A 25,489-nucleotide genomic window follows, 5' to 3' on the forward strand; every position below is an offset into this window, starting at 1 on the left:
AATGAGAATACATGATAGTCACATAGAAGTCAGCCCCTGAAAATATAACAAAGTCAGCTAAGGAGAGATTTATCATACTACAATGATGGAACTTCAGTAAATCCACTGGATTTATTAGGACATGAATCTTTAAGGATCTATTTTCTGAGGGATGCAAAAAAAGAGCTATGAGACTCAATTATGATTTAATTCCACTGAATTATTTTAAAAATTATATTTTAGCACCTGTAATTTTGAGAAACTAAGAATATATATTAATAGGAAAATTAAGATGGCTAGGGAAGACATTAAAATAGTAACATAAGCCCAACAACAGGTGACTAGATAAAGAAGAGGAGGCAGTATTTAAGCTACTACTCAGCTTTTAAAATAAAATGAAATCTTGCATTTTTGACAACATGGCTGGAACTGGAGTAGATTATGGGGATGGGGAAGACTGCACAGCTAACAATCAACATACAGGTTTCCTAGGTTTTAGATATATCACTCCTTTTATTTGTTTTGTTCCATGTCCAACTGCCACTGTTTCCTTAAAAGCAGGGTTCCCCTTCACTAGAGTGGTTTATCCTCTTATATGCTTATTTTAGATCAAGAACAAAAATAGTTTTTAAGTCTCCTTTTCCCTACTACTGATTCAACAAGGTATTTATTCTTCAGCATCTGTCCATCCCGCTAGAAATCTTTGTTTTCTTAGAATGCTAAGAACACAAAACACAGCATCTTGATCATCCCAACTATAATGACTCAATATGGAAGAAATTCATAAAAGAAACTTCTACCTGATTGTACATAATTTCTTGCTGCTTCAAGGTTTCAAAATCCAGTTTATGTAACTGATTGTTGAGGTGCTTTAGAGAGGAACGGGTTCCTTCAATTTCAGATACAACAGCTTTTTCTTTCATTGTCTCAGTCTGTAATTCCTGAACTTTCTTAAACAGCACACCTTTCAATATGTTCAATTGAACTTCCACTTCCTGATGATTAGAATAATAATGATTAATAAAGTTACAATACCTTGAAATATTTTATTACTTAAACATAATTTAGGAGGTTGTTAATTAACACCTAACATTTTAGCCCTTGAGAATATGAAGAATTTTCCACAATTTCAACAAATCCCCAACATTTAATATAGTCTATCCTAGTAGATGACAATAGTAGTTATCTATTCCTGTAGATTTGATTTGTCATCTTAATCCTATCCCTTGTTACCATAGCCTCCAACATGACCACTCCATGAGTTCTCTTGGAAAATAAAATAAATCAGAGTCACATAACTCATGAAGTTCACAAAGTTTATTTAAGTCTTCAGGGTGTTATAGGAAAGAAATCACAACATCCAATCTCCTCCCTTTTTCTGGGGACTAATCAGTGGTGAACAGGTCAATGTCCAGTGAGCAGGTCAATGCCCAGCATTCCAGTAGATGGGAGGTTAGGGGGAAGAGTCTGAATTCCATGGTGTGAATACTTTCTCTATGGTCAATTTTAAGCTACTAATATGATTCCACTAAATGCGTAATTAAAAGGGGCTATGTAGTAGCAGATCATTATGAGTATCTTCACTATACATGTAACTATCTCTTAAGAGCATATAATAATAAAGTGTAATAAAATATTTTGGAAATGATGAGGGCTGTGTACTTACTGTTTTTGTTTTTGATGTTATTTATTCTTAATTATAATGCTAGATTCAATTAGATCTACCCCACCAGGATATATTGAAAGTTGCCAATAATTAACATTCAAATAATTTCCCTGTGTGTTCTGAATCCAAATAAGCATATTTCCCTTTGCAGCTAACGAATTTCAACAGGAAACAAAAGAAAGCCTGTGACTGGTATAAAATGCATTATTTTTCATATAATATACAATTTTGAGTGGGGTTAAGACCTTTCTCAAAAATTGCCTGACAAGAATACTAGTATTGGCTTGTGGAAAAAGAAACACACAGGAAGGAAAAACAGAGATTAACCTTTGACTGCCATCAAGGGGTAGGTGTGAAAAAGGTAGAAAGGAGAGAATGATGGGGAATCTTGGATAATGACAGTTTTCTGAAAACATTTTTTTGTACAATTCTGACTTTGATATTAATGTTTCACATGTTCAAACTAAATAGAGACAGAGAGAAAAATAAAATTAACAAGAGTAGAGAAACCCCTTAAAATGCAACACAAACAAAAATAAAATAGCCAAAACTATATTTCCAGTGAATAATATAAACACACTATGGAGTAAGACTAAGAAGAAATGAGCCCATCAATTACACTATATGCCACTGGATTAAAAATGAGAAGAACACAAAAAAAAAATTACTGAACCCTAAAAACAACAGCAACAAAAAAAAAAACAAAAACAAAACAAACAAACAAACAAACAAAAAAAAACACCACAAATGGGATGAGACAAGAAAGCAGAATCTTAAAAGATCTTCCACTCCTCTGCTCTCAGGAGTTTAATTCACTATTGGTAAATACGCTGTGATTCTGTAAAAATTAAAACCAAACTTTACCTTTGTACTTCTTTCCTCCTCTTTTAACATATCTTCCAAGTTGGTTGCTTTCTCTTCAACAGACATAGTTTGCTCAGTTATCTGCTTTAATTTTTTGTTAATAATCTGATTATGATTTTTAATTTTGTGTAACCTAGAGAAGGCACATGAGGAAAACAACAGAAAACAGGTTTTAAAAGTATTTAATGCAACAAATAAGAAATAGTTGGCAATCCTAAGATTTCCTCATGTAACTTGAAAATTTCTTTGCCATAAACCTGTTTATTACCAATATATATTTAATGAGAACTTGCTTTGTGATGAAAAACTCAGGAATTTTTTCAGTTTAATAATTTAGTAACTGTAATTTTAGAGTTATTTAACAAAAAACCCAATATGTAATTTTTTTTCTTGAAGCAATGAAAGACTATAAACTTATTTAAATATCTTTTTCTTCTTACCTTGCTGTTTCTTCCTGAATATCCTTCTTTACTTTGCAAGTATTTTTCCTTAGAGCTTCTAAATCACTGGAACTTCTATTCACAGTGACTTTTAAGGTATCCAGCTATTTATTAGTCAAAAAACAGAAAGTCATATATTTATATCATATAAAATACTTTCATTTATGAGAAGTCTTTTGTGAACACTTTAATTTCCAATGTATATCACACACATAAACACAGTAACTATGTTTCTATAATACAGTTTTTCTTTTGGTATAATATTAAATTTTAAATGACTTATAAAATACTGAGTGTTAAAAGCACACTAAAGAAAAAGCACAATATTGGATTTGGAAAATTTCATTAATATGATACCAAAGACACAAGCAACAAGAGAAAAATAGGCAAATTGGATTTCATTGACATTTAAAACTTTTTACATAAAAAAGTAATTTCAACAGAGTAAAAATCTATTTAATAGGATGAAAGAAGATATTTGTAAATCATGTGTCTGATAATGGTTAAATATCCATAACACATGGGTAACTCCTAAAATTCAATAATAACAACAACAACAAAAAATGTTTCAGAACTGGGGCCTCCCTGGTGGTGCAGGCAGTTGAGCGCAGCACTGTGAAGCTGTCCACAGCCTCTGCAGTGCTGGATCGATCCCCACCGGCCTCAGAGCAACCCACATGGGGAGCAGACCTCTCCTGTCTTGCCCGCTGCTCCCCTCAGCAGTGTATTTCAGTCAGTCTGCCTGTTCTGTTCCCCACTCTGTCTCTGGTGAATCCTCTCACCCTCCCGCGCATCTGGCCTGTACCCGGGTTCTTGTATAAATAAAAATAAACCTTTAAAAAAAAAATGTTTCAGAACTGGGCAAACAACTTGAACAAACATTTCTCCAAATAAGGTTTATAAATGTCCACTAAACAAATGAAAAGATGCTCAATATGACTAATTATTAGGGAAATGTAAATCAAAATTGAAAATGGTGGAAATTAAATACCACCTTACACCTGTTAGGGCAGCCACTATCAAAAAAAAAAGTGTTGGTGAAGATGTGCAGAAATCGTAACCCTTATGCACTGGTGGTAAGAATTCAAACTGGTAAAGCCACAATGGAAAGCAGTATAGCAATTCCTCAAAAAATTAAAAACAGAATTACCATGTGATCAAGCAATTCTAGGATATCTGTATACCCATATTCATAACAACATTATTCATAATAGCTAAAATAAGGAACCAACCCAAGTGTCCACCAAGATGAATGGATAAGCAGGATATGGTTTAAACATACAATGGAATAGTACTCAGCCTTAAAAAGGAAGGAAATTTTGACACATGCTACAACATGTACGAAACTTGAGGACACATGCTAAGTGCAGTCACAAAAAGACAAATGCCATATTATGCCACTTATATGAGGTATTAGGAGTCGCCAAAATCATTGAAATAAAGTTCAATGGTAGTTGCCAGGGGCTGGGAGGAAGGAGGAATGGAGAATTATTGTTTAACGAGTACAGATTTCAGTTTTACAAGAAGAAAAGAGTTATGGAGCTAGATGGTGATGGTGGTTGCACAACATTAGTAATTCATTTAATATCATTCAATTGTACACTTAAAAATGGCTAAGATAGTAAATTACATGTTAATGTGTATTTTACCGTATTAAAAATATTTGGAGAAAAGTATGAAATACTGATACAGGCTACAATATGGATGAAACTTGAAAACATATAAATAAAAGAATCCAGACACAAAAGGTCCCATATTACATGATTTCATTCACATGAAATTTCCAAAATAGGCAAAATCATAGGTACAGAGATTAGCAGTTTCCAGAGGTTGGTAGGCATGGGGGAAGAAGAGTGATTAATAATAGGTGTGAGGCTTCCTTCTGGAGTGACAAAAATATTCGAAAATTAGATAGTGGTGATGGTTGCACAATTCTGTGAATATAATGAAAAAAACTGACTTGTATAACTAAAAAGTATACAAGGGTGAATTATGGTATATGAATTACATCTCAATAAACAAACTGTGGATGGTTGAATTAATTCCTGTATTCTTTTTCTGCAATTGGTTTAAACTTTAAACTTTTCTAAACTTTGAAATATTTTAAAACTATCATAAAATGTATAATATATATAAATGAATAAAAGGTTCTACAATATTCCAGTTTCCCTCTTAAACAGGGATAATTTCAGATAATATGGCTAAAGGCACATATCATAAAAATCCCTTTACTGTTAACAAAGGGCTCACTAAGTCTCCCCTTTGAAATAATCTGGTTGGCATGTATGCCTGCAAAAAAGGGGGAAAAAAGCAGTTTTGTTCTCAGTATCCCTCAAGGAATTTTATCACTATATCGGTATTTTACCACAGAAATATTAATCCTTAATAAGGATTTGAAATATAAAATGACCACGCACATATAGCACTGGAAAGACATTTCAGGTTAACACTAATGTCAATATTCATCTTTGCATTTGCCCATTTGCTTTAAGTAATTATGCTTTATTTGTAGTAAACATAAACAAGTCTTTTTTGTTGACATACCTCATCCTTCAGCTGACTTCTAGTAGTTTCATGGAGCTGATATTCCACTTTACATTTTAAAACTTTACGATCAGCAAGAGAAATTTTTTTCTCAAACTCTGCGTTATTCCCAATCTCACTTTCCAAAAACTTGATCTTTTCCTTAACCAAAGTCTCTTTTTCTCTTGTTTCCTGTTTTATCCTTGCTAATTCCTGGGATTAAAAGAATACATTAAATATATTTAATATGACAAAACCAAAACTAAAAGGAATTTAGTTATTTTTCTATCATATTCAGTACATCTTTTACCAAAATTTCTTATCAGAATATTATTTAAGGACAGCCTATTTTTATATGAATAAAAACAAAATACTGGTATTGCACACACAAATATCTATAAGTTCATATTTTTAAAGGTCTCTGTTTTCTTTCATTTACCTGTACTTTGTTAAAAAATGAAAAAATTCAATGTTTTATAAACAACAGACACAATTTAAACAGTTTTCAAAACAAAGTTAAATATTTTTCAATACAAAGTTGGATTTCAATGTAGTTTTACAACTATTTCACCAGGTTTTTTCATCTTTTGAGAATAACACTCCAGTTATTGATTTCAATAGGAATGCCTTCTTCACTCAAGACTTTTGCTAGTCTTAGCAATACAAAACAAACTGAACACACAAATTAACTGAGATGTACACAAAGTACAGTGGGAACAAAGAAATGATGATGTCTACTCAAAGGGGTCCTAAGAGGTATTACCTGAGATACTTTGAGTCAGGCCTAAAAAATAAAGGCAGAGGCAGAAGCACACTAATGTGGTTAAAGTATAGGGTAGAAAAGGAATGGGGTTATATTAAGAAGTGGGTACCAATGGAAAGGGAGAAAATGGAAAGGTAGAGCTTAAGAGTCAAATTCAAATGCCAGGTTAAAGACGACCAACTCTGAACCAATGTGGAGCAAAAAAGATTTTTAAAAGATCATATGTGATTTTTACAAATAACTCTGATGACAATATGTTGAGTGGATTGGAGGGGGAAAGGAAAAATTACCCTAAAATGTATTTTTTTCAAGTTTTCCAATATGCAGACCCACCAAACAACTAACCCCCAGGAGTTTGCATGAGGGGACAGTATGTATTGAATATCATTAAGTTTTAGAAATACTGTGTTTAATGTTATGCATATTAGCATATTAAATGAATATAAATCTGAGATGCAGTGTATTTTTAAAATATATAAAATATGTTTATCTAGTATTCCCAGATTCTTTCTATAACAACTTTTTATAATTACAGCTTTCTATCTACTTAATGTTTTCATTTAACCAAAGGACATTCAATCTCAGAACATTCTAAGTTTACATATTTCAAATGGTCACCCTAGAATCTCCTGCTTAAGCTAATTTATCTGCCACTTACTCAGATGCTTTAATACCTACTTCAACGTTTATATTTTTGGACAGTGCTACCTATTCACATTTAAGTTTCCATATAGGTGATACTTATAAACAATATCCAAAAATTCCAACACTTGAATAAATATATAATAGAAAAATATTTTTCTAAGTATTATAAATTTTTTTTTTTAATCTTATGAAAGTTTCGTTTTAAGAGTCAATTTCAGATTATACAGTTAGATTCCCACCAAGACAGAATCAGAGAAGGCAGGGCACTACTTTGGAGGAAGAGAGACAAAAGGATCCAATCTCAGATTAAATCCTTTAGTGTTGTGAACCAGCTCTCACTGGCTCATCAGAACTGACTTACACATCTCTTAAGTCTGTGTTCAGTTGAGTCATTTTCGTATGGAAACAGTTTCACAAAGAAATCAGAAATGCCACAAATTGTGGGGAAGAGTGGCAGATAATGGTGTTTCTTCCATTTTGTTTTGATCTCAGAGAGCCAAATGTTAAATACATAGAAGCAAACCATATCTGCTCTATGAAAACACTTCTTACCACCCTCCCTAGTCTTTTACAATGTAAATGACAGGGAAGTCAATCCAAAAATGGGAAACCACTAGTTGTGTGTTCTGCCAAATCAGAAAACTGAGTCAATTTAGCTCTGGGGTTATATTAGAATGCAGTGTGGATCTGCAATCTTGGATCTGGAACAAGTGAATTACACAGAGGAGGCAGTTAGGATTTGAGTGTGAAAAGAGTAAAAAGTCAAGAAAAAGAAGCCGGGCCTCCCGGGTGGCACAGAGGTTGAGCGCTGGGCTGCGAAGCTGCCCACAGCCTCTGCAGCGCCGGTTCCATCCCTGGCAGCTGGGTGAGGGTCCCACATGGCGCGACAGACCTCGCCTGCCACAGCCGCTGCTCCCCTCAGCAGTGTATTTCGTCAGTCTACCTGTTCTGTTTCCCGCTCTGGCTCTGGTGAATTCTCTCACCCTCCCGTGCTTCTGACTGTACCCAGTGTTTGTATAAATAAATAAATAAATCTTAAAAAAAAAAAAAAAGAAGCCAACATCAGAATTAAGAATTAAAAGGAATTCATAGGTATGATGGTTCTCCCTTGTCCCTCCTAACCCATTTTGTTCATAAAATATTGAACGCTTGCAGAAATTTAAATTAAAAGTATCAAAAGTGAACCAAATCCAACTATCAGAATCCCAAATTCCCAGTGATTGCTTGCAAAATGCCTTTCCATGGAGTAGAATCAGAATGGAATTTAATACAGCTTCTTCATCTGTCCTTCTACTTCCAATTCTCCTTATCTTTGCAGTTTGACTGGCCATTATTTCTCTGCTTAAGGATTCCCCCCAAAAGTTCTTCTACATTGCTTCTGGAAAAAGCCAAAAATAGCACTAAATCTGTGTTGAACACTGCAGTATTCTTCCCCTTCCCAATTTCTACCCCACTATTGCTGTCTCAGCTTCAAAAGTGAAACTTTATTACACTCTATGTTTCTTTCCTTTTCCTTCACTGTATGAGATTTACTACCAAAACCAAGACACCTATAAAAATAATATATAAGTCAGGGCACTGAATTTCCTTCAACAACATTATCTGTTGACTTTGTCTTGTTGCACATTTCAGCAAAGGCAGGATCCAGTCTTTGGCATTATAATAATACCATAAATAATCTTCCTGAAATCATACTTTTAAATGGATATAGAGTTAGCATTGAAAAACATTTACCAAAACTATGGAATGCAACAAAAGTGACTTTCAGATAACAATGTGATTTACATTTCAAATGAATGTGTTAAGAATAGAACAGGTAAATACAGCTGAACATTGTGAAAAACAGACAACTTTACCAAGGCACAGTTATCTATGTCTTTATCTCTCTTCTGCATCTGTTCTATTGTGTTCTCCCACTGTTTAATGAGTTCTTGTCTTTCATTATGAATCTTACGGAAATCTTGTGCTGCTTTATCCAATTCTAACTGTCAAATAGAAAGCAAATAACATTTCTGTGAATTTAAGTGCATTTGCAAACAGAATCTAGACAGTTAAGAAAGAAAGAAAATTCTTCACTAAACCAACCTGTGCACTTAAAGTCTCTGTAAGTTCATTATCAAGCACCTTTCTTCTCTGATTACATTCCAACGTCAGTTTTTCTAATTGCAAATTTAGTGCCTATAATATAATTACAAACAAAAATATTTACAATTATTGTTTTATTAATTTAAAAGCTGTTAGCATATCTCACATTAAGTATTATTATAGGCATATATTTACTTGATATGTAAATCAACTATAAAATAATTTGTACATAATATATCTTTTAACCCCAAAAGGTTAATCTAATATATAGTGGCAATGAAAAATCAATTGTTTTTGAAAAGACTTTCTGTAATTTTCAAAGTTGGAAAAAAAAGAGAGAGCAATAACTTGCCATTTAAAATTATTTAAAATGATGCATTTGGTATTAAATCTACAAGAATTTTATAATACTAAAATATTACTAGATTTGATTACAAGTAGATTTTAAGTAATGGTTATAATATATTAAATAATTGCTAGGGGCTTCCCCGGTGGCGCAGCGGTTGAGCACTGGGTTGCGAAGCTGCCCGCAGCCTCTGCGGCTCCGGTTCGATCCCCGGCTGCTCCCCGGCCACTGGAGGAGGGTCCCACATGGCGCGCAGACCTCTCCTGCCGCCCGCTGCTCCCCTCAGCAGTGTACTTCGGTCCTTCTGCCTGCTCTGCTCCCCGCTCTGGCTCTGGTGAATTCTCTCACCCTCCCACGCTTCTGACTGTACCCAGTGCATGTATAAACCAAACAAAAACAAATAAATAAATAAGACATGCCTCTAGAAAAATTAAAAATAAATAAATAAATAAATAAATAATTGCTAACAGTATAGTCTCAATTCAGCAAACTACTTGTAATATTCAAACTATCATTTACACCAAAAAAAATTATATCTAGTTCTAGCATAAATCTTTCCTTTCTGGTGTCACTTCAGTTTAAAAAACAGACAGATGCTTGCTTTTTATATTAAACAACTCTTCTCAATCAGAATTCTTAACCTGGAGTCCACTGATTTCTACATGACCAAAAGGCTTCAGATTTTCAACAAAATTTTGTTAGCCTGAGTACAGTGCAGGTTTCTAGTCACTTTCTAGAGAGAGGATGCTTGGCTTTAATAGACTCTCAAAGGAGACCCTGACGTAAAACAAATCTTAATAACTACTGCTTTAAAATTACTAAGTCCAATTTAGGTAAAAAGCTTGACATACTATACAAATTCAGAGAAAAACTAACATTACAGTTTATAATTTCTCACCCTAATTTTATTATCATCTTGTTGTGCATACTTCTGAAGAGTGAGGGCATCACTGTCTTTATGAACTGATTCTTCTAACCAGGCCTCCAGAGCTTGCTGGTCCCAATTCATTTGACATTTCAAACCATCCAATTTTTGAGTATTTTTAAATATGCTGTTCTAATTTCCAAAGAGAGAAGGTAAAGGGAAGATTACAAAACATCATTTATGATATAAACAAAAATAAAACATAATACACTACATGCTGTACTAAAAAAATAAGACAAAATCTTGTCCCTGCCAACCACACATATATAACAAACCACATTGTTGCTGGGTTCTGGGGTTCCTGAATTTGAGGGTTCCTCATTTCTTGACTGTGGTGTGAAAAGAATTCATAGCCACATCTTTAGCAGAAACAAAAGCAAAATTTACTTAGAGACAGAATAAAAGGACACTTAGGAGAGGTCCCTGGGCAGCAGAGTCATTGGTAAGAACACTGTGAGGGGATTGTGGGGGCTCTGGCCTTAAATGGGGTGCAAGAACTGTTTTCTCTGTCCCCTTTTACAGTGCTCTGTGCGAGCTCTCCCAGGGTGTAGTTTTATCAGCCCAGGAAGCAGTTTGGGGCCAGGGAGAATATTAGGACTGAGTTACCATGGCGTCAAGCTGCTCTGCCCTCCCCTTGGGCAATCTCATTAGTTACTCCACCAAATTACCATGAGTATATGAGCAATCTTAGTAAGACTATTGTGCTTCATATGCTAACTCAAGACCAAGACAACTCTCCTTCAGCACCATTTCCAATCAGATTGCTGCATTTAAGAAACTTCTTATTTAGAAATTTTAGAAGCACTTCTAATTGAAATAGTCACTGAGATAAAAAAAATTTCTGTAAATGTATTCATTTAACAAAATTGAATTCATAAAAAGAAAACAGACCAATGCAAATACAAATTAATGTAATAAATTATATATGTATATGTCCAGGTACATAAATACACATGTACATGCATTGCCATAGGTATAATATATGGAATATATTATATACTATATATGAAATATATAGTATATAATATAATGATTATATATTTATTTATTCCAATATATTTATTATTAATAATAAAATAATATGCTATATAATTACATATAGTGTATAGTGTATAATATAAAATATTACATATATTACATATTCATTATGAATATGTAATATATGTAATATGTAATAAAGGAATATTCATAATATATGAATAACAGCATATATGAATATGTAAAGAAAAGAATCAGAATTTGGAAAGAGCTCCCAAATCAGGTAACAAAAAGCAAAGTAAAGGAGAAAAATAGGTTACAGTAGTCTAATGTTAGAATCAAGAGCTTATAAATTAATGAAAGGTTATTTTAAAAATTTGAACTATTTATTTTATTAAGTTAACAAACATCACTTCTACTGTATGTTACCATACCATGTCTGTCACTAAAGCACCAATAAAGGGTAAAAATTCTTAATAAAAGTCAAAATTACAGTGATTTTTAAGATTTTTAAAATATAGCATTTTAGAATAAATTTCCCTAGTATTTAATAACAGCTCAGAAAATATTTGGTAAATGAATACTAGAAAACTAAAGTAACATTCAATCATTGTCTCATTCAAATCACAACTCCTATGTGCCTTTTATTGCCCAGAAAACAATGTATGTAAATGTCAGGAAACCAATGAATGCTTTCTTATACAGGAAAAAAATATATCAATGCATGTTTGGTGAGGAAAGAGGATGAACCGCACAAAACTTTAGGTAATATTTCAACGCAAACTTGTAAAATGAAATCAACAACGAAAAGGGTGTCCCTCTCTCCCTAATCTCAACTAGGGGCACAAGTCAAAACACCAAGGCAAAGCTGTAACCGCCTTGTTAAAAGCTGTGTCAACAACCAAAGAGTTGTCTCCAAGCAAATCAGTAACTTCAAATAAAGACTGATTTCTCAAAGTTTAAGGCATTGCTAAAACTCCCATTTCCTAGAAGATAGGTTCTAAATAGTATAAATCATAATAATCCTCCATATTTTCCTCAACGCACAGAGTATATCAAATTAAACAGGCACCTGCCCAGATTGCCTGTAAAAAATCCTTAAAAAATGTTTTTTTTCGGGTCTCCCTGGTGGCACAGGGGTTAAAGACATAGTGCTATCAAGCCTTGCCAACCACTGCAACATGAGACACAAGTTCCATCCCCTGGCCAGGTTGCTGACCCACATGCCTAGCAGACTGCGCCTGTCTTACCCGCCACTCCCCTCAGCAGTGTATTTCAGTCTATCTGCTTGCTCTGCTCCCCACTCTGTCTCTGGTGAATCCTCTCACCTCCCAACACCTCTGGCCTGTACCCCAGTTCTTGCATGCATAAATAAATAAATCTTTTTTAAAAAATGTTTTTCTTGCTGACTATATAGTTTCATTGTGAGATTCAGAACTTGGATAGCTTTCCCTAGCTATCTGCAGACTGTGCCTTGGAGTCCTCTGCTTGGTTCTTTAATCAACCACTAGCTTTTGCTTGCCTTAATTTATTTAAGCCAACATACTTCCTTATCACTTTTCTTTTCCTGTATTGAAGCCATCTCATTTTCCAATCGTTGGATTTCCTCTTTCACTCTTCCCAGTTCTCTTTCAGCAATAATCGTAAAATGTTCTTCACTTTCAATCTCATTGTCCCTGGCTTTGCAAAGAGACTGGAGTAACAAACAAGAAAGAAAACGTTTTAAAATTTTAATATTATGAAACATTTACAATAATTCATTAGGTTAAAAAAAGGAAGTTTCCACAAAATACTTAAATGCTATTCATTCCACTACTTTAATACTCTGCATTAGACTCCAATTCTATGTAGTTGGTGTTGGTTACTAGTTATAAGAAAGTTAGCTCATGATTATGCTAGGAGTAAATATTATTATTATCAGCAGTATTCAAATATTATGTTAGTCTAGTGAAATTATTTAAAACCTAAGTTTATATGGTGAGACTTGCATACTATAACTCATTACTTAATCTAAAATTAAGAATGAAAATGACTAAAATATAGTTGGGAGAAACGGAATGCTATATATGAACTGATGTAAATGTTGATAGCTATAAATATTTCCTACAATATATAAACAGTCATTACTTTTTGTTAACTTTTGCTTAATAGCTTTCTTGACTACTGATCTTGAAATATTTCAAAATTCCACCATCATTATATTTTTAGTCCTAAAGACATTAGTGCTATAGAAAGCTGTTGTCTTTTGTCTCCATTATCCTATTTAACTGAGGGTTGACTATAATGAAATACACCTACAGAGTGTCTCTCAAATATTCAACTCAGTGGTTTCATAACTTGAGGAAAAGATGTTATTCCAACAGTTTATTAGTCATTCAGTTATAAAAGGATCAAGAACCCTGAGTATTGTTTTTAAATTCATTAAATTTGTAACTTTCCCATAAAATGTGCAAACCATGAAATACTAAATCTATGTTAATCTAAAGTTGGGATATTAAAAACATCGCTTTGTTCATTTTTTAAAATTATATATTTATTCTCTGAAAGGTAAATGCATTTTTTGGAAAAATAGTTTGAGATGGAAGTTAGTAAACTCTTCAATGCTAATATTGCTGAGCTTTGTCATTTGCTGGGCATCAGCAAGAAGTGAGGCTCTGTTATAGGGTAGGAAGAGGGCACCCCAGAATCCCCAAACCTGCCCGCTCTAAATAGGTTTTGCCATTTGCCACATTAAGACAAAACATACTCTAGTGCATCCGACCCTCAATGGAAATGGACTTTAATACAACCAGTGTGCAATACAGAAATAGAGAAGAATATAGTTTCCAAATCATGTACCCAAAGTTACCCATCCCCTCATGGGTAAATACCCAGCCAATCAGGGTTGGCCCAAAGCAGGGCCACTGAGGCCCAAAAGCCTGCTACAAGTCCAAGTTACTTTCTGGTGGGGACCCACAGAAAAGGGTCAGAAACAGCCAGACAAGTCCGGAAGGAAAAGAGCAAAATCAAAATCAAGAAGAAAGTTGCCATTGTTATCCTCCCGCAGATCTCTCACCCACATCTGCTTATCTGCTTTAACCAAGCCAGGACCAAAAAGCAAGAGGTTTCTTCATGTGTCTCTCTGCTCCATGTGCCTCCTTCAGGTCTCCTTCTGGCTCTCCTTCCTCCTTTCTTCCCTTCTCCAGGCTCACCTCCATCTTCTTCTCTCAGATCAGGAAGCACACTGTTTGAAGGGTAACCTTGGGCTGTACGATATTGGATGAGTTACCCAACCCAACTTCTCTGCACCTCAGTTTCCCTATCTGCATGGGTTTTGTAACAGGGTGGTCCCCAGAAAAAGGGGAGGCTCCAGGTTCCCTGCCCCATCCAAGAAAGGGTAGAGCTGAGCAGGGAGGGAGAAGAAGCTGGAGAGAAGACTGGAGAAAGAGATGTGAAGAAACTGTGCTTGCTTCTTGGTCCTGGACTAGATGAGACAGACGTGGGTGAGAGACCCGGGGGGAGGTTAATGATGGCAGATTCTATCTTGATTTTGATTTTGCTCTTTTCCTTCCAGAATATTCTGGCCCCTTCTGCCCCTTTCCTATGGGTCCCACCAGAAAACAAAACATCCAATGGACCACAAAAATAATCTATAATATAGTAATCTCATAGACTTGTGGCAGGCTTTTGGGCCTTGCTTTGGGCCAAACTTGTTTGGCTGGACATTTACCCATAAGGGGGTGGGTAACTTTGGGTGCTTGATTTGGAAACTATATTCTTACCCCTTTCTTTATTGCACACTAATTGTATTAAAGTTCCTTTCCACTGAAGGTCTTATATGCTTTGTCTCCACGCTGTGGATGGCAGAACCCATTTAGAGCAGACTGGGGTGCCCCTCTCCCTGTTGTACAACAGCTCTACACATAAACAGATTGTCCATAAAATAGATGCTTATTTAATCACTCTAAGTATTACTTTTATTATGTGTTAATATTTGTAAAATGCATTATAGTTTCCCCAATTATCTCAAACAGTCTCCTAAATACAATTAGCTTTTCTATCATTATTTTTTTTAATTTTTAAACTATGCTAAAATGCTCTGATGCCCTAAGTGCTACTGGAGCATATGAACAGTTTGCCTCTACTCAAAATGGCCAAGTGGGTTGTGGTGAAAAATTAAATAAATATGTGTTACGTTAGATCAGTTTCTGCTTCAAGTCATCATTTCTCACTGCCATCATTGCAGCTCTTGCATATAAGCTGTTGCCTGTTACATTAGCCTGTTTCAATGATGATTCCTCTTTTCAATAAATTAATTACTGCGTAAACTAGTAAGCAGTGAGTTCTTCAAAGTTCCTTTTTTTCTACCTAATTTCAAGTTCAAGATTATATTCACAACAGTTTATTTAAAGTTTACTTTTATAGCTCTAAAATAAAATCAGAGATGTAATGTGAAATGCTCCATGATTTTAACATTACTGTACCTGTGTAAATGAGAACTCTTGCTTAACATTTTTGAAGTGAGCAGTCATAGAATTGATTCGATCTTCATAGTCACGAAGCTGCTCTTGTAAGTTTGATCTTTCCTCCTGCAGCTTTGACAACTATAAATAAATGTTATGATTAATTCACATCCTGCAAAGTTTTTTTTAACCATAATGGAAGCTCTAGAATCAAATAATAATTAAATCTTCATTTACTTTGCCTCTTCACATATTCATTTGAACTTCTAAAATCTACCAGCTAACTGGAGTTATTGTTTCTTTTTTTTTTTTAAAGATTTATTTATTTATTTATACAAGCCCTGGGTACAGTCAGAAGTGCGGGAGGGTGAGAGAATTCACCAGAGCCAGAAACAGAACAGGCGGAATGACGAAATACACTGCTGAAGGGAGCAGTGGGCGCGGCAGGAGAGGTCTGTCTTGCCATGTGGGACCCTCGCTGGCGACCAGGGACTGAACTGGTGTTGCAGAGGCTGCGGGAATCTTCACAGCCCAGTGCTCAATTGCTGCGCCACCAGGGGAGGCCCTGGAATTATTGTTTCTTAAGATAACAGTGGTTTACAGCACTGTATATGATTTAGGGATACATATTCACAACCAAATTACCACAAAACAAAGCTGACAGGCTCTGAAAGATACACTAACAACTATCATACACAACAGGAGCAATGGTCTTGCAGATAGCAGTAGAAAACTATGTTTAGTAATACATGAAGAAAAGAGTAAAAAATATGACCCATCAGAATAATTTTGAGAACAAACCATCCAGTGGACCACAAAAATAATCTATAATATAGTAATCTCATCAGAACTTTCTAACAAAAATTAATGGAAGTTCTGTGCTAGATAATGGAAATGGAGCCTAAACAAAATGTAAATAGATGTCAAAAATTAAAAGACAAAGGCAAACTAAAAAAAAAAAATTCAGTTACAATATGTCAATAAGTACTTCTGTCTCAGTAATTACCATAAATGTAAATGGGTTGGAGTCACCAATTGAAAGGTATAGAGTAGTTGGATAAATTTAAAAAAAAAATCCTACCTTCTTCTCTTTACAAGAAACTCATCTTACCAACAAAGAAAAGCACAGAGTTAGAGGTAAAGGCTGGAAATATATATATATGTATATATATATATCATATATATATGTATATATATATATGTATGTTTTCAAGTGCATGTGAAATCTTTTAAAGATAGACCACATGCTCTGACACAAGTCATTGTCAATAAAAATACAAAGATTACAATCATACCAAGTACTCTTACTAACAATATTGTCATAAAGCTAGAAATCAACTATTTCAAAAAGTGAAAAACCATTAATACATGAAAATAAACATCATTCTGCTTAATAGCTATTGAATTAAAGAGGAAATTAAAGAGAAAAAACACCTCAAGACAAATGAAAACATAAGCTCTCAGAATTTATGGGATGCAGCAAAAGTGGTCTTAAGAAGGTAACTAATTGCAATACAACTCAACATTAAGAAGCAAGAAAAATATGAAATAACACCTTAATATTATGCCTAAAAGCAACTTAAAAAAGAGAAACAAATGACCAAATATTAAGAGAAGGTAAGAAAAAATAAAAATAAGCATAAAAAAATGAAATGGAAATCAAAAATATATACCAAGCTTATTCAATTTCACAATAAAAAAATCAAACAACTCAATTGTCTACCTGAATATTTTTTCCTAAATTTAGAAGGGAAATAGAGTGAAACAACATGCACATAAGATGTCCTTTTGCATGTTATTTATACAAATTATGAATATAGGACATGGGAGATCTAAAAGAAAATGATGCAAAAATTAATAAAATAATAATTTCAATATTTCTAATTTTAAAAAATATGAAAATAATAAAACCACTGATTTTAATGGACTATAAGAAAATAGAATGAAATCTAAGAGAGCTATTTAAAGAGGAAAGCTTTAAAGAGCAGGAAGTCAATCAACACTATCTACAAGCAGGGCCTCCCTCATGGCCTAAGTGGTTAAGAGCAGCACTACAAAGCTATCCGCAGTCACTGGAGGGCACGAGTTCTATCTCTGACCAGGGAGCTACCCACATGGTGCAGCAGACCTCTCCTGTCTCACCCGCTGCTCCCCTCAGCAGTGTATCTCAGTACATCTGCCTGTTCTGTTCCCCACTCTGTCTCTGGTGAATCCTCTCACCCCCGTATCTCAGGCCTGCACCCCAGCTCTTGTATGCATAAATACATTAATCTTAAAAAAAAAATACTACCTACAAGCAAAACCATTTTTTCAACAATAATATAACCATTTCCTTTTCATCTTTTGTAGTTTTGTTTCTTAAAGAAAAATTTTTAGCAGTCTCTTGTGATCAAGTAACACCTTAAGTTTAACATTCCCTTTCTTTTTTCTTCTTTTAAATAACAAGTGAATTAAATATTTTTATGTTTAAACAGCACATATAGTAGATTCCACTCTTCTAATACTCCTATTTGTCTTCTTTCTTTGTAATCTACAGATTGCAATGTCTAAAATATTTCCTTAAAGACATCATAATCAACTTCTACAGTCCACAGTGTGTACTTTTGGGAAGGAACATCTTACATTATTTATACCTTTCTGTTTGCTAATGGTAAACAGGACCTGAAACCAGGGTTGCATACTTGTTATTATTCCTCAGTATATACTCACTGCCAAATCTCTTGTATTTCCTAATGTCGCCCTTCATTGAAAAAACTAAAACTACAACCTCGAGTAAACAGAGCATTAGTAAAGAGACATGAATTGTCAGAATATTCTGAATTTTTTTTTTTTTTTTCAAAAATAGAATGAAGGGAACCTCGTTTTCATTCGTACAGAGAAAAGCTTCTCTTCCATTCAATAAAACAGTGTAAACACCATTTGTATCTTCTTGGACTCGTCCACACAACACTCTGCCATGTGATGGAACTTTAGGGTGCTGACGTTTTTATTTGATTTCTGAGCAGATTGCAACTTTATTTTTATTAACTCCGATACATTCATTGCAAACTAGTGTGTAGGTCCTTCCAGTGCTTTACAACGTGGTAGATACTCTGCAAACTGCACATTTTACGTTCATCCAGAAGGTGCCTCTTGGAAACTTATCTTCAACTTACTTTAAATTTTAAACATAATAGGCAGAAACTCACAAAGAAATTTCAACTAGAACGTGTTTTGTGTGTGGACATTCGCAAACAGCTGTTGTTAAGAAAACCTCTGCAGTCCCTTTGCAAGCTATGCTTAATTCTTAAGAAGGGAAACGTGTGCGCAGGAACCAGCCTGTTCTCTCTTGTTGAACAGGCTGGGGATGTGTAAGAGGAAAGCAGGAGAGAATAAAGATTCTGAGTCGGAAAGGAGAGAAATGGAAGGGTTGGGGTATTCCTGTGAAGGAGAAAATGCCCCCACACTTCCCTGCCAACAGACCTTCACGCGATCCTAACCTGATCCTCCAGTCTCCTGTTCTCCTCGTTTGCCACCGGAATGGCGAACCCATCCTCCCAGTGCAGTTCTGCCAGGAACTCGCTACTCATGATGGCACAGAACAGCAGAAAGATCCACCTTCGGGCACTCTGAAACAGCACCCAAGGCACCCCCGCTAGGCGCTGGAAAGGCTGAGCTGCAGCAGCCACGGGAGCCCTAGCAACCGTCCGCGCCCTTAGTTACCAAACAGGAAGCGCTCCGCCTGGAAACCAATTTCCGGTTAAGCAGTATCTCCCAGGCGTTCTTTTCCTTCTTGAGCGGGGCGAGAGGTGCAAAGCGCAGTGGCGAGCGCTGAGTTAATAAGGCAACCCACTTGGGCTGCAGACCTCTCGTGACTCGCCCGCTGCTGCTCCCCTCGGAGTGTATTTCAGTCACTCTGCCTCTGCTGTCCCCCACTCTGTCTCTGGAGGATCCTCTCACCCCCTCCCCCCGCATCTCCTGGCCTGTACCCCAGGCCATGCATAAATAAATAATAACTGGTATGCATAAATAAATAACTCTTTAAAAAAAAAAAAAAGCACCTGCATACTTTCCCCTCAAAGCACGTCTCAAAGACTCATGCACGTGGTGTTTGTTGAGGTTGTGTAGCTGCAGTCTCATAGGCCGAAGTGGACTGAAGCAGAAATCACTCCTGGCTGTTATGATCTTCCTCTGTTTTATCTTTTTGTTATAGGACAGGGAAAGGGGCAGCCCAAACCCCGCAAACCTGCCTATCCTAAATGGGTTCTGCCATCCGCCGCATCAACACAAAACATAGGAGACTTTAATGAAAAGGAACTTTAATAAAACTAGGAAACAATACAGGAAAGGCAAAGAATCTAGTTTCTAAATGAAGCACCCAAAGTTACCGTCCCTCGTGGGTAAAAGTCCATCCAAATGGAATTGGCCCAGAGCAAGGCCCCAAGGCCTGCCACAAGTCTAAAGCATCTTCCAGTGGGGACCCACAGAAAAGAGTCACAAACAACCGGACAAGCGCGGAAGGAAAAGAGCACAATCAACATCAAGATAAAAGCTGCCATTGTTTGTGTTTTTACATCAGTTGAACCATTTTAACATTTTTTTCCTGTAATTTTTACATATCTGCTGTCTTGTTTTGGTTAACGCCTCCAGATTTTTTTTTTTGGCTTAAACTGATGAACTATTTTTCCTGTAGTGGAGGACTTTTGCTTTCCACAATGGACAAATACCTGGAGAGACTGGTTTTCTTTCACACTGGAACCTGACAAAATGTTCATCTGAGACTGCATCCCAACCTCCATATATTCGATCTTCATCACCATGGAAATGGTGGCAACAAGTGAAAGGGGGGAATTGTTAGGGAGAAAAGGATGTCCCAAAGCAAATTCCATATAGGCTTTGTGGACTCCACCCCCACCCCAGGTCAAAGCCAAAGACACTGGGAACTCCAAATCCCATCACCACCAAAGGGAAGGTGGCTGGGACCTGAGGGTGGGGTTAAGCAGCCAGGTGGATACAAAAGGCAGACACGTGGGCTTTGGGGGGCTCTCCATTTTTGGCTCTCGGCCAGCTCGCAGCATCCGGCCAGCTCGGAGAGTGACTTTGGGTTTCCAGGTCATCGGATCAGGTAGGATGCATTAAAGACTTTATTTCCCTATTTTCTCCCTGAGTTGTACATTTTCCTTATTTCTTTTTCTCTTGTAAATAAACCTTTTATTAACCCTTTTGCGTGTGTCTGTAGTAGAGTATTCATAAGTCCCTTTAAAGCGCGCGGGTGAGGACCCACAGCCAGGAACCCGTTTAATATCGGGGTTGCTCTATAACATTTTCGCCTTCCTCGAAAGGCTCCTCTGCCCCTTTGCAGGCTGCGCTGAGATGGCAGTTGGGTGGGCCTCCCCGCGCCACGCCTACATTTATTTTAATGTAAGTTTCCTTTGTTAAATTAACATTTACAGATCCTGGATTTAGCATGAAAAATGTCTTTCTAATCTCATAAACAGGCTAGGAAATACTGAGATGGCATTATCAAAAAGCATTATTTTGCTTGAAGATGCTCCTCTCCACTTTAGACTGGCAAACTCTTCACCAGTCACGAATTTGAATTACCTCCTTGGCACTGGTAGACCTTTGAGATTATAACCTCTGTTGAATAGCATTTTAGAACTTTGAAGGATGAAAAAATAAACTAATTTAATTCTTTTAATTTTCTCAGTAAATGAACTGAGGCTCACTGAGGTGAAATGATTTTAAAAGACAGGATCTAAACTAAAATAAAGTCTCCTAATTCAAACTGCCCTTTCAATGAGGGGTGTTGACTAGAATACCCTCTATTGCTTGGTGAAAATCAATTAATTAACTGAGCTTATCCAATAAGCAACTATCTGTAACTTTATATATATTTTTTTGCCCTTTTGAATTTTATTATGCCTGTACTGGACCTCCATATCCTCTTTTTTTTTTTAAGATTTATTTTTATTTATTTATACAAGCACTGGGTACAGTCAGAAGCACAGGAGGGTGAGAGAATTCACCAGAGCCAGAGGGGGGAGCAGAGCAGGCAGAAGGGCCAAAGTACACTGCTGAGGGGAGCAGTGGGCGGCAGGAGAGGTCTGCGCGCCACGTGGGACCCTCCTCCGGTGGCCGGGGAGCAGCTGGGGATCAAACCGGCGCTGCAGAGGCTGCAGGCAGCTTCGCAACCCAGCGCTCAACCACTACACCACCAGGGAGGCCCATATCCTCTTTTTTTTGTATTATTTTTTATCAAGGTTACATTGGTCTACAGCGCTGCATATGATTCAGAATTACAGGTTCACACTTCTTCAGATGTATGTATATTACTGTAACAGGGTGGTCCCCAGGAAAGGGGGAGGTTCCCTGCCCCACCCAAGGGAGGGTGGAGCTGAGCAGGAAGAGGAGAAGCTACAGAAGAGACTGAGGAAGGAAGCAGGATGGAGCAAGGAGACCTGGAGGAGGCGCATGGAGCCTAGAGACACGTGAAGAAACTGTGCTTGTCTTTTGGTCGTGGACTAGGTGACACAGATGTGGGTGAGACCCGTGACACCACCCATAGTCCTTATATATTACTCTTCACCTTGATTTAACCATCATTTTTTGCCATATTAGCTTCATTTATATTTTTTGCTTAAGTACTTTAAAATGTAAACATATTTCACCCTTAAAAATTGAGCATGCATCACAAATGTTTAATATAAACACAGTATCATTACTATACCTAACAAAAATAACAGTTCTTAACTATCATCTAATAACCATTTCATAATCATAACACCTAGCTGTTCTGACAATGTCTTTTTACAGTTGATTAGTTACTATACTTTGAAATCTTATCATAGTTTTGTCTTTTTTGTGCTTACATGGTCTTGCATATATTTTATCTTAAGGACTTAAAGTGTCTTTAAACCTATAATTAGTAAGGCATTTTACTCCTCATTTCCACATCATCCAAAGACTCAACTTGTACAAGGAAGATCATCTTTTATTTATAATTTTAGTCATTCCCAGTAATGAAAAGTTAGTGTCAGCATATGTTAAGATGACATATAATTATTTATACTTTTAATTTGTTGTGGCAATGCTGCTTGTTAAAATTATTAGTGTTGTTACTGTCCATGTGTCTGAAACATCCCCTTTCTAATTTCCCATCCCAGTTTTTAACGTGAATACTGAGGCAGCTGCCTTAGCCTGTGCTAGTCTGTTGATACAGTCCTCTCAGTCTCAGTTGTAACTGCCAAATGCTTGGTTACATCTGTCTTTGCCGGGTTCTCCTCTAGGCCCCACGGACATAAGAAGTCTGACAGTTCAAGCCTTGCAACAAGTACTGTTAGGGGGAAATGATGTCCTGAGCTAATCCCATACAGGCTTTGTGGACTCCACTCCCAGTCCAGACTAAAGCCATCAAGACATTGGGAAAGACAAATCACATCACCACCAAAGGGAAGGTGGCTGGGACCTGAGGGTGGAGTTAAGCAGCCAGGTTGGGTATAAAAACAAAACACGTGGGCCTTGGGGTGGCTCGCTTTCGCTCGCCTCCTGGCTTCACAGCTCCTGGCTTGCAGCCAGCTCTCAGAGTGCCATTTGGGATTCCAGATCGGCAGGTTGGGTAGGACTCGTTTAAAACTTTGTCTCCCACTTTTCTCCCTGAGCTGTACATTTCCTCATTTCCCCTTCCCTTGTAAATAAACCTTTTATTAACCTTTCGCGTGTGCCTGCAGTAAAGCATTGATAAGTCCTTTTAAGCGCGTGGGTGAGGACCCACAGTCAGGCACCCCGTTTTGTATCGGGGCTGCTCTATAACAGTACCATTTCCCATATCTCCAAGATTTTATTTCCTGAATTTCAGGATGATAGTTATATATGTTGAATTTTAGACAAAATGTACATGCTTTCTCTAAATCCTATATTTCTGCCTCAAAATTATATTTGCTTTTCCACCTCATCATATAGCATTCCATGTCACCCATTTCTCACTTTTACAGTTTCAAAACTTCTAGATCATAATTCCATTCTCACTCCATGAGACCTAGGTTTGGAAACAAAACCTAAAATCTTGCAAACCTTGTTGATGACCATGAAATATTCAATTTAATCCCCAAATACTAAAATATGTTACCTTATTGCCACCTCCTTTCCAAATTTATAATATCATCTAAATTAGATTATTCAAGCTGAAATATAGAGGGGTTTTTTGGTTTTGCAAAATTGTGATCTTTGTAAAGTTAAAAAAAAAAAGAAAAAGAAGTATACATATAAAGGAAAAGATATCTGTCACCTACATGCCAATCTCATTCTCAAAAGGTTGCCACTGTTTGTTCAGTATTTAGCCTACCAGCATTATACAAATAAAGTTATAAGTATATACATATATGATTTTTTTCCTTCAGAAACACATTATAAATATTCTTCTGCAAATTGATTTTTTCTTGTAACTATAGTGGTCATGTTTTCATATCAGGTTTTTAAAAGACAGCATAAAATTCAGTGTTATCAATTAATTATAGCTTTTAAACACTACTCTAATGAACATCTCTATATTGCTGTATTTCATCAATACTTGGTACACTTATTTTCAGTTTAAAAATCTCTGAATGCTATGAAATTGGGATGCATCTTTCAGTCAGCGATGTCATATGTTTGGTGAATAAGATAAAATCTTACATGACATATTCTTAGAGGTAAAGTTAATGAAGAATAAGTATAAGCAAATTTTGGTAGATACCAATAATTTTCTTTCAAAATGTTTTGCATACTCACCAAGAGAGCATGACAATATCCTTGCACTCTCTGGATATAATGAAGTATTAAGTATTTTACAAACTAAAGAACAAAATTCATCATTATTTGTTTATAATTCTATAATTAAAAGACTAAGAATCATAATTCTTTCACAAAGACTTTCTCATATCATTTGTTTTTTCCATTAACTTTTCTTGTTGGTTTATAGCAGAGCTTTACATGTTACAGAGAATATACTATGTGTGCATAAATATTTCCCCCCCCAACTTTGTTTTTAGTATATTTTGCTATACTCAGAACTGCTCTAGTTACTAGAGCTGCTCAGAACTGCTCTAGTTACTATCAGTATGCTTCCTATTTCAGTGGGCACGTTCATCAACAGATTGATGATGGACAACATTCAGATCAGATATTCTTTCCCATTTGCTTCCCTTGGCTTTTATGACTCTTTCTCTCTGTTTCTTATTAACTAACCCAGTCTCTTTTGCTGCTTTATCTTGTCCTGTTTAACGTCTTAATATCAGTACCATTCAAGACCCAAGGCTATTTTCTTTACTCTTCTCTTTCAACACTTGCTTGCTAGGTGATCAAATCTATTTTCATGGCTAGCATTTTGTAATGGCTCCTATTTCTCTAGCCCAGATCTCTCTTCTGTACTTCAAACATATATCCAGTTATTTACCTGTCAGTTCCATTTAGATATCTCATAGATACCTCAAATCTGATACATAGATCTGACAGAATTCTTGATTTCATCTCATACCTATTCCAACATTCTTCCTTTCTGTGTTCTCTACCAAAGTAGAACCACTATAACATATCTAATTGTGTAAAAGTAAATCCTGGTTGTCATTACTGGTTCCTTCTTCCTCCATACCTGTCAACTTCAATAAATCACTATTACAGCTCACATTGCTTCCAAAATCTGTATTGATACTATACCCCAACTACACTGCCACCACTCCAGTGTCACTATCCTCTCTCCATGTACTACTACGATTGCCTCAATAATCTCACATTCCCAATCTTGCTCCCCTAAAATCCATTCTCCCTTCAACATTTATTTTTTTTTAATTAATAAATTTTATTTTTATATTCCCCAT

General features: G+C 35.9%; 1 protein-coding gene across 1 annotated transcript in view; it reads right to left on the bottom strand.

Annotated features, from left to right (window-relative positions):
• Positions 1-19,339, bottom strand: part of CCDC39 (coiled-coil domain containing 39) — a 38,677-nt gene extending 19,338 nt beyond the window's left edge. Inside the window, exons 1-10 of the mRNA XM_037525154.2 lie at positions 19,136-19,339; positions 15,678-15,797; positions 12,761-12,907; positions 10,210-10,368; positions 8,966-9,058; positions 8,737-8,865; positions 5,494-5,685; positions 2,950-3,053; positions 2,510-2,642; positions 780-974 (exon numbers count right to left, since the gene is read on the bottom strand). Coding sequence (XP_037381051.1) covers positions 780-974; positions 2,510-2,642; positions 2,950-3,053; positions 5,494-5,685; positions 8,737-8,865; positions 8,966-9,058; positions 10,210-10,368; positions 12,761-12,907; positions 15,678-15,797; positions 19,136-19,225 — 1,362 coding nt within the window. The 5' untranslated portion in view covers positions 19,226-19,339. The remainder of the gene's footprint in view (positions 1-779; positions 975-2,509; positions 2,643-2,949; positions 3,054-5,493; positions 5,686-8,736; positions 8,866-8,965; positions 9,059-10,209; positions 10,369-12,760; positions 12,908-15,677; positions 15,798-19,135) is intronic.
• Between the last annotated feature and the right edge of the window lie 6,150 nt (positions 19,340-25,489).

The sequence above is a fragment of the Talpa occidentalis genome, unplaced genomic scaffold (assembly GCF_014898055.3).
Source record: "Talpa occidentalis isolate TD23 unplaced genomic scaffold, MPIMG_talOcc4v2.1 talOcc4.4, whole genome shotgun sequence".
In the NCBI taxonomy this organism is placed as follows: Eukaryota; Metazoa; Chordata; class Mammalia; order Eulipotyphla; family Talpidae; genus Talpa; species Talpa occidentalis.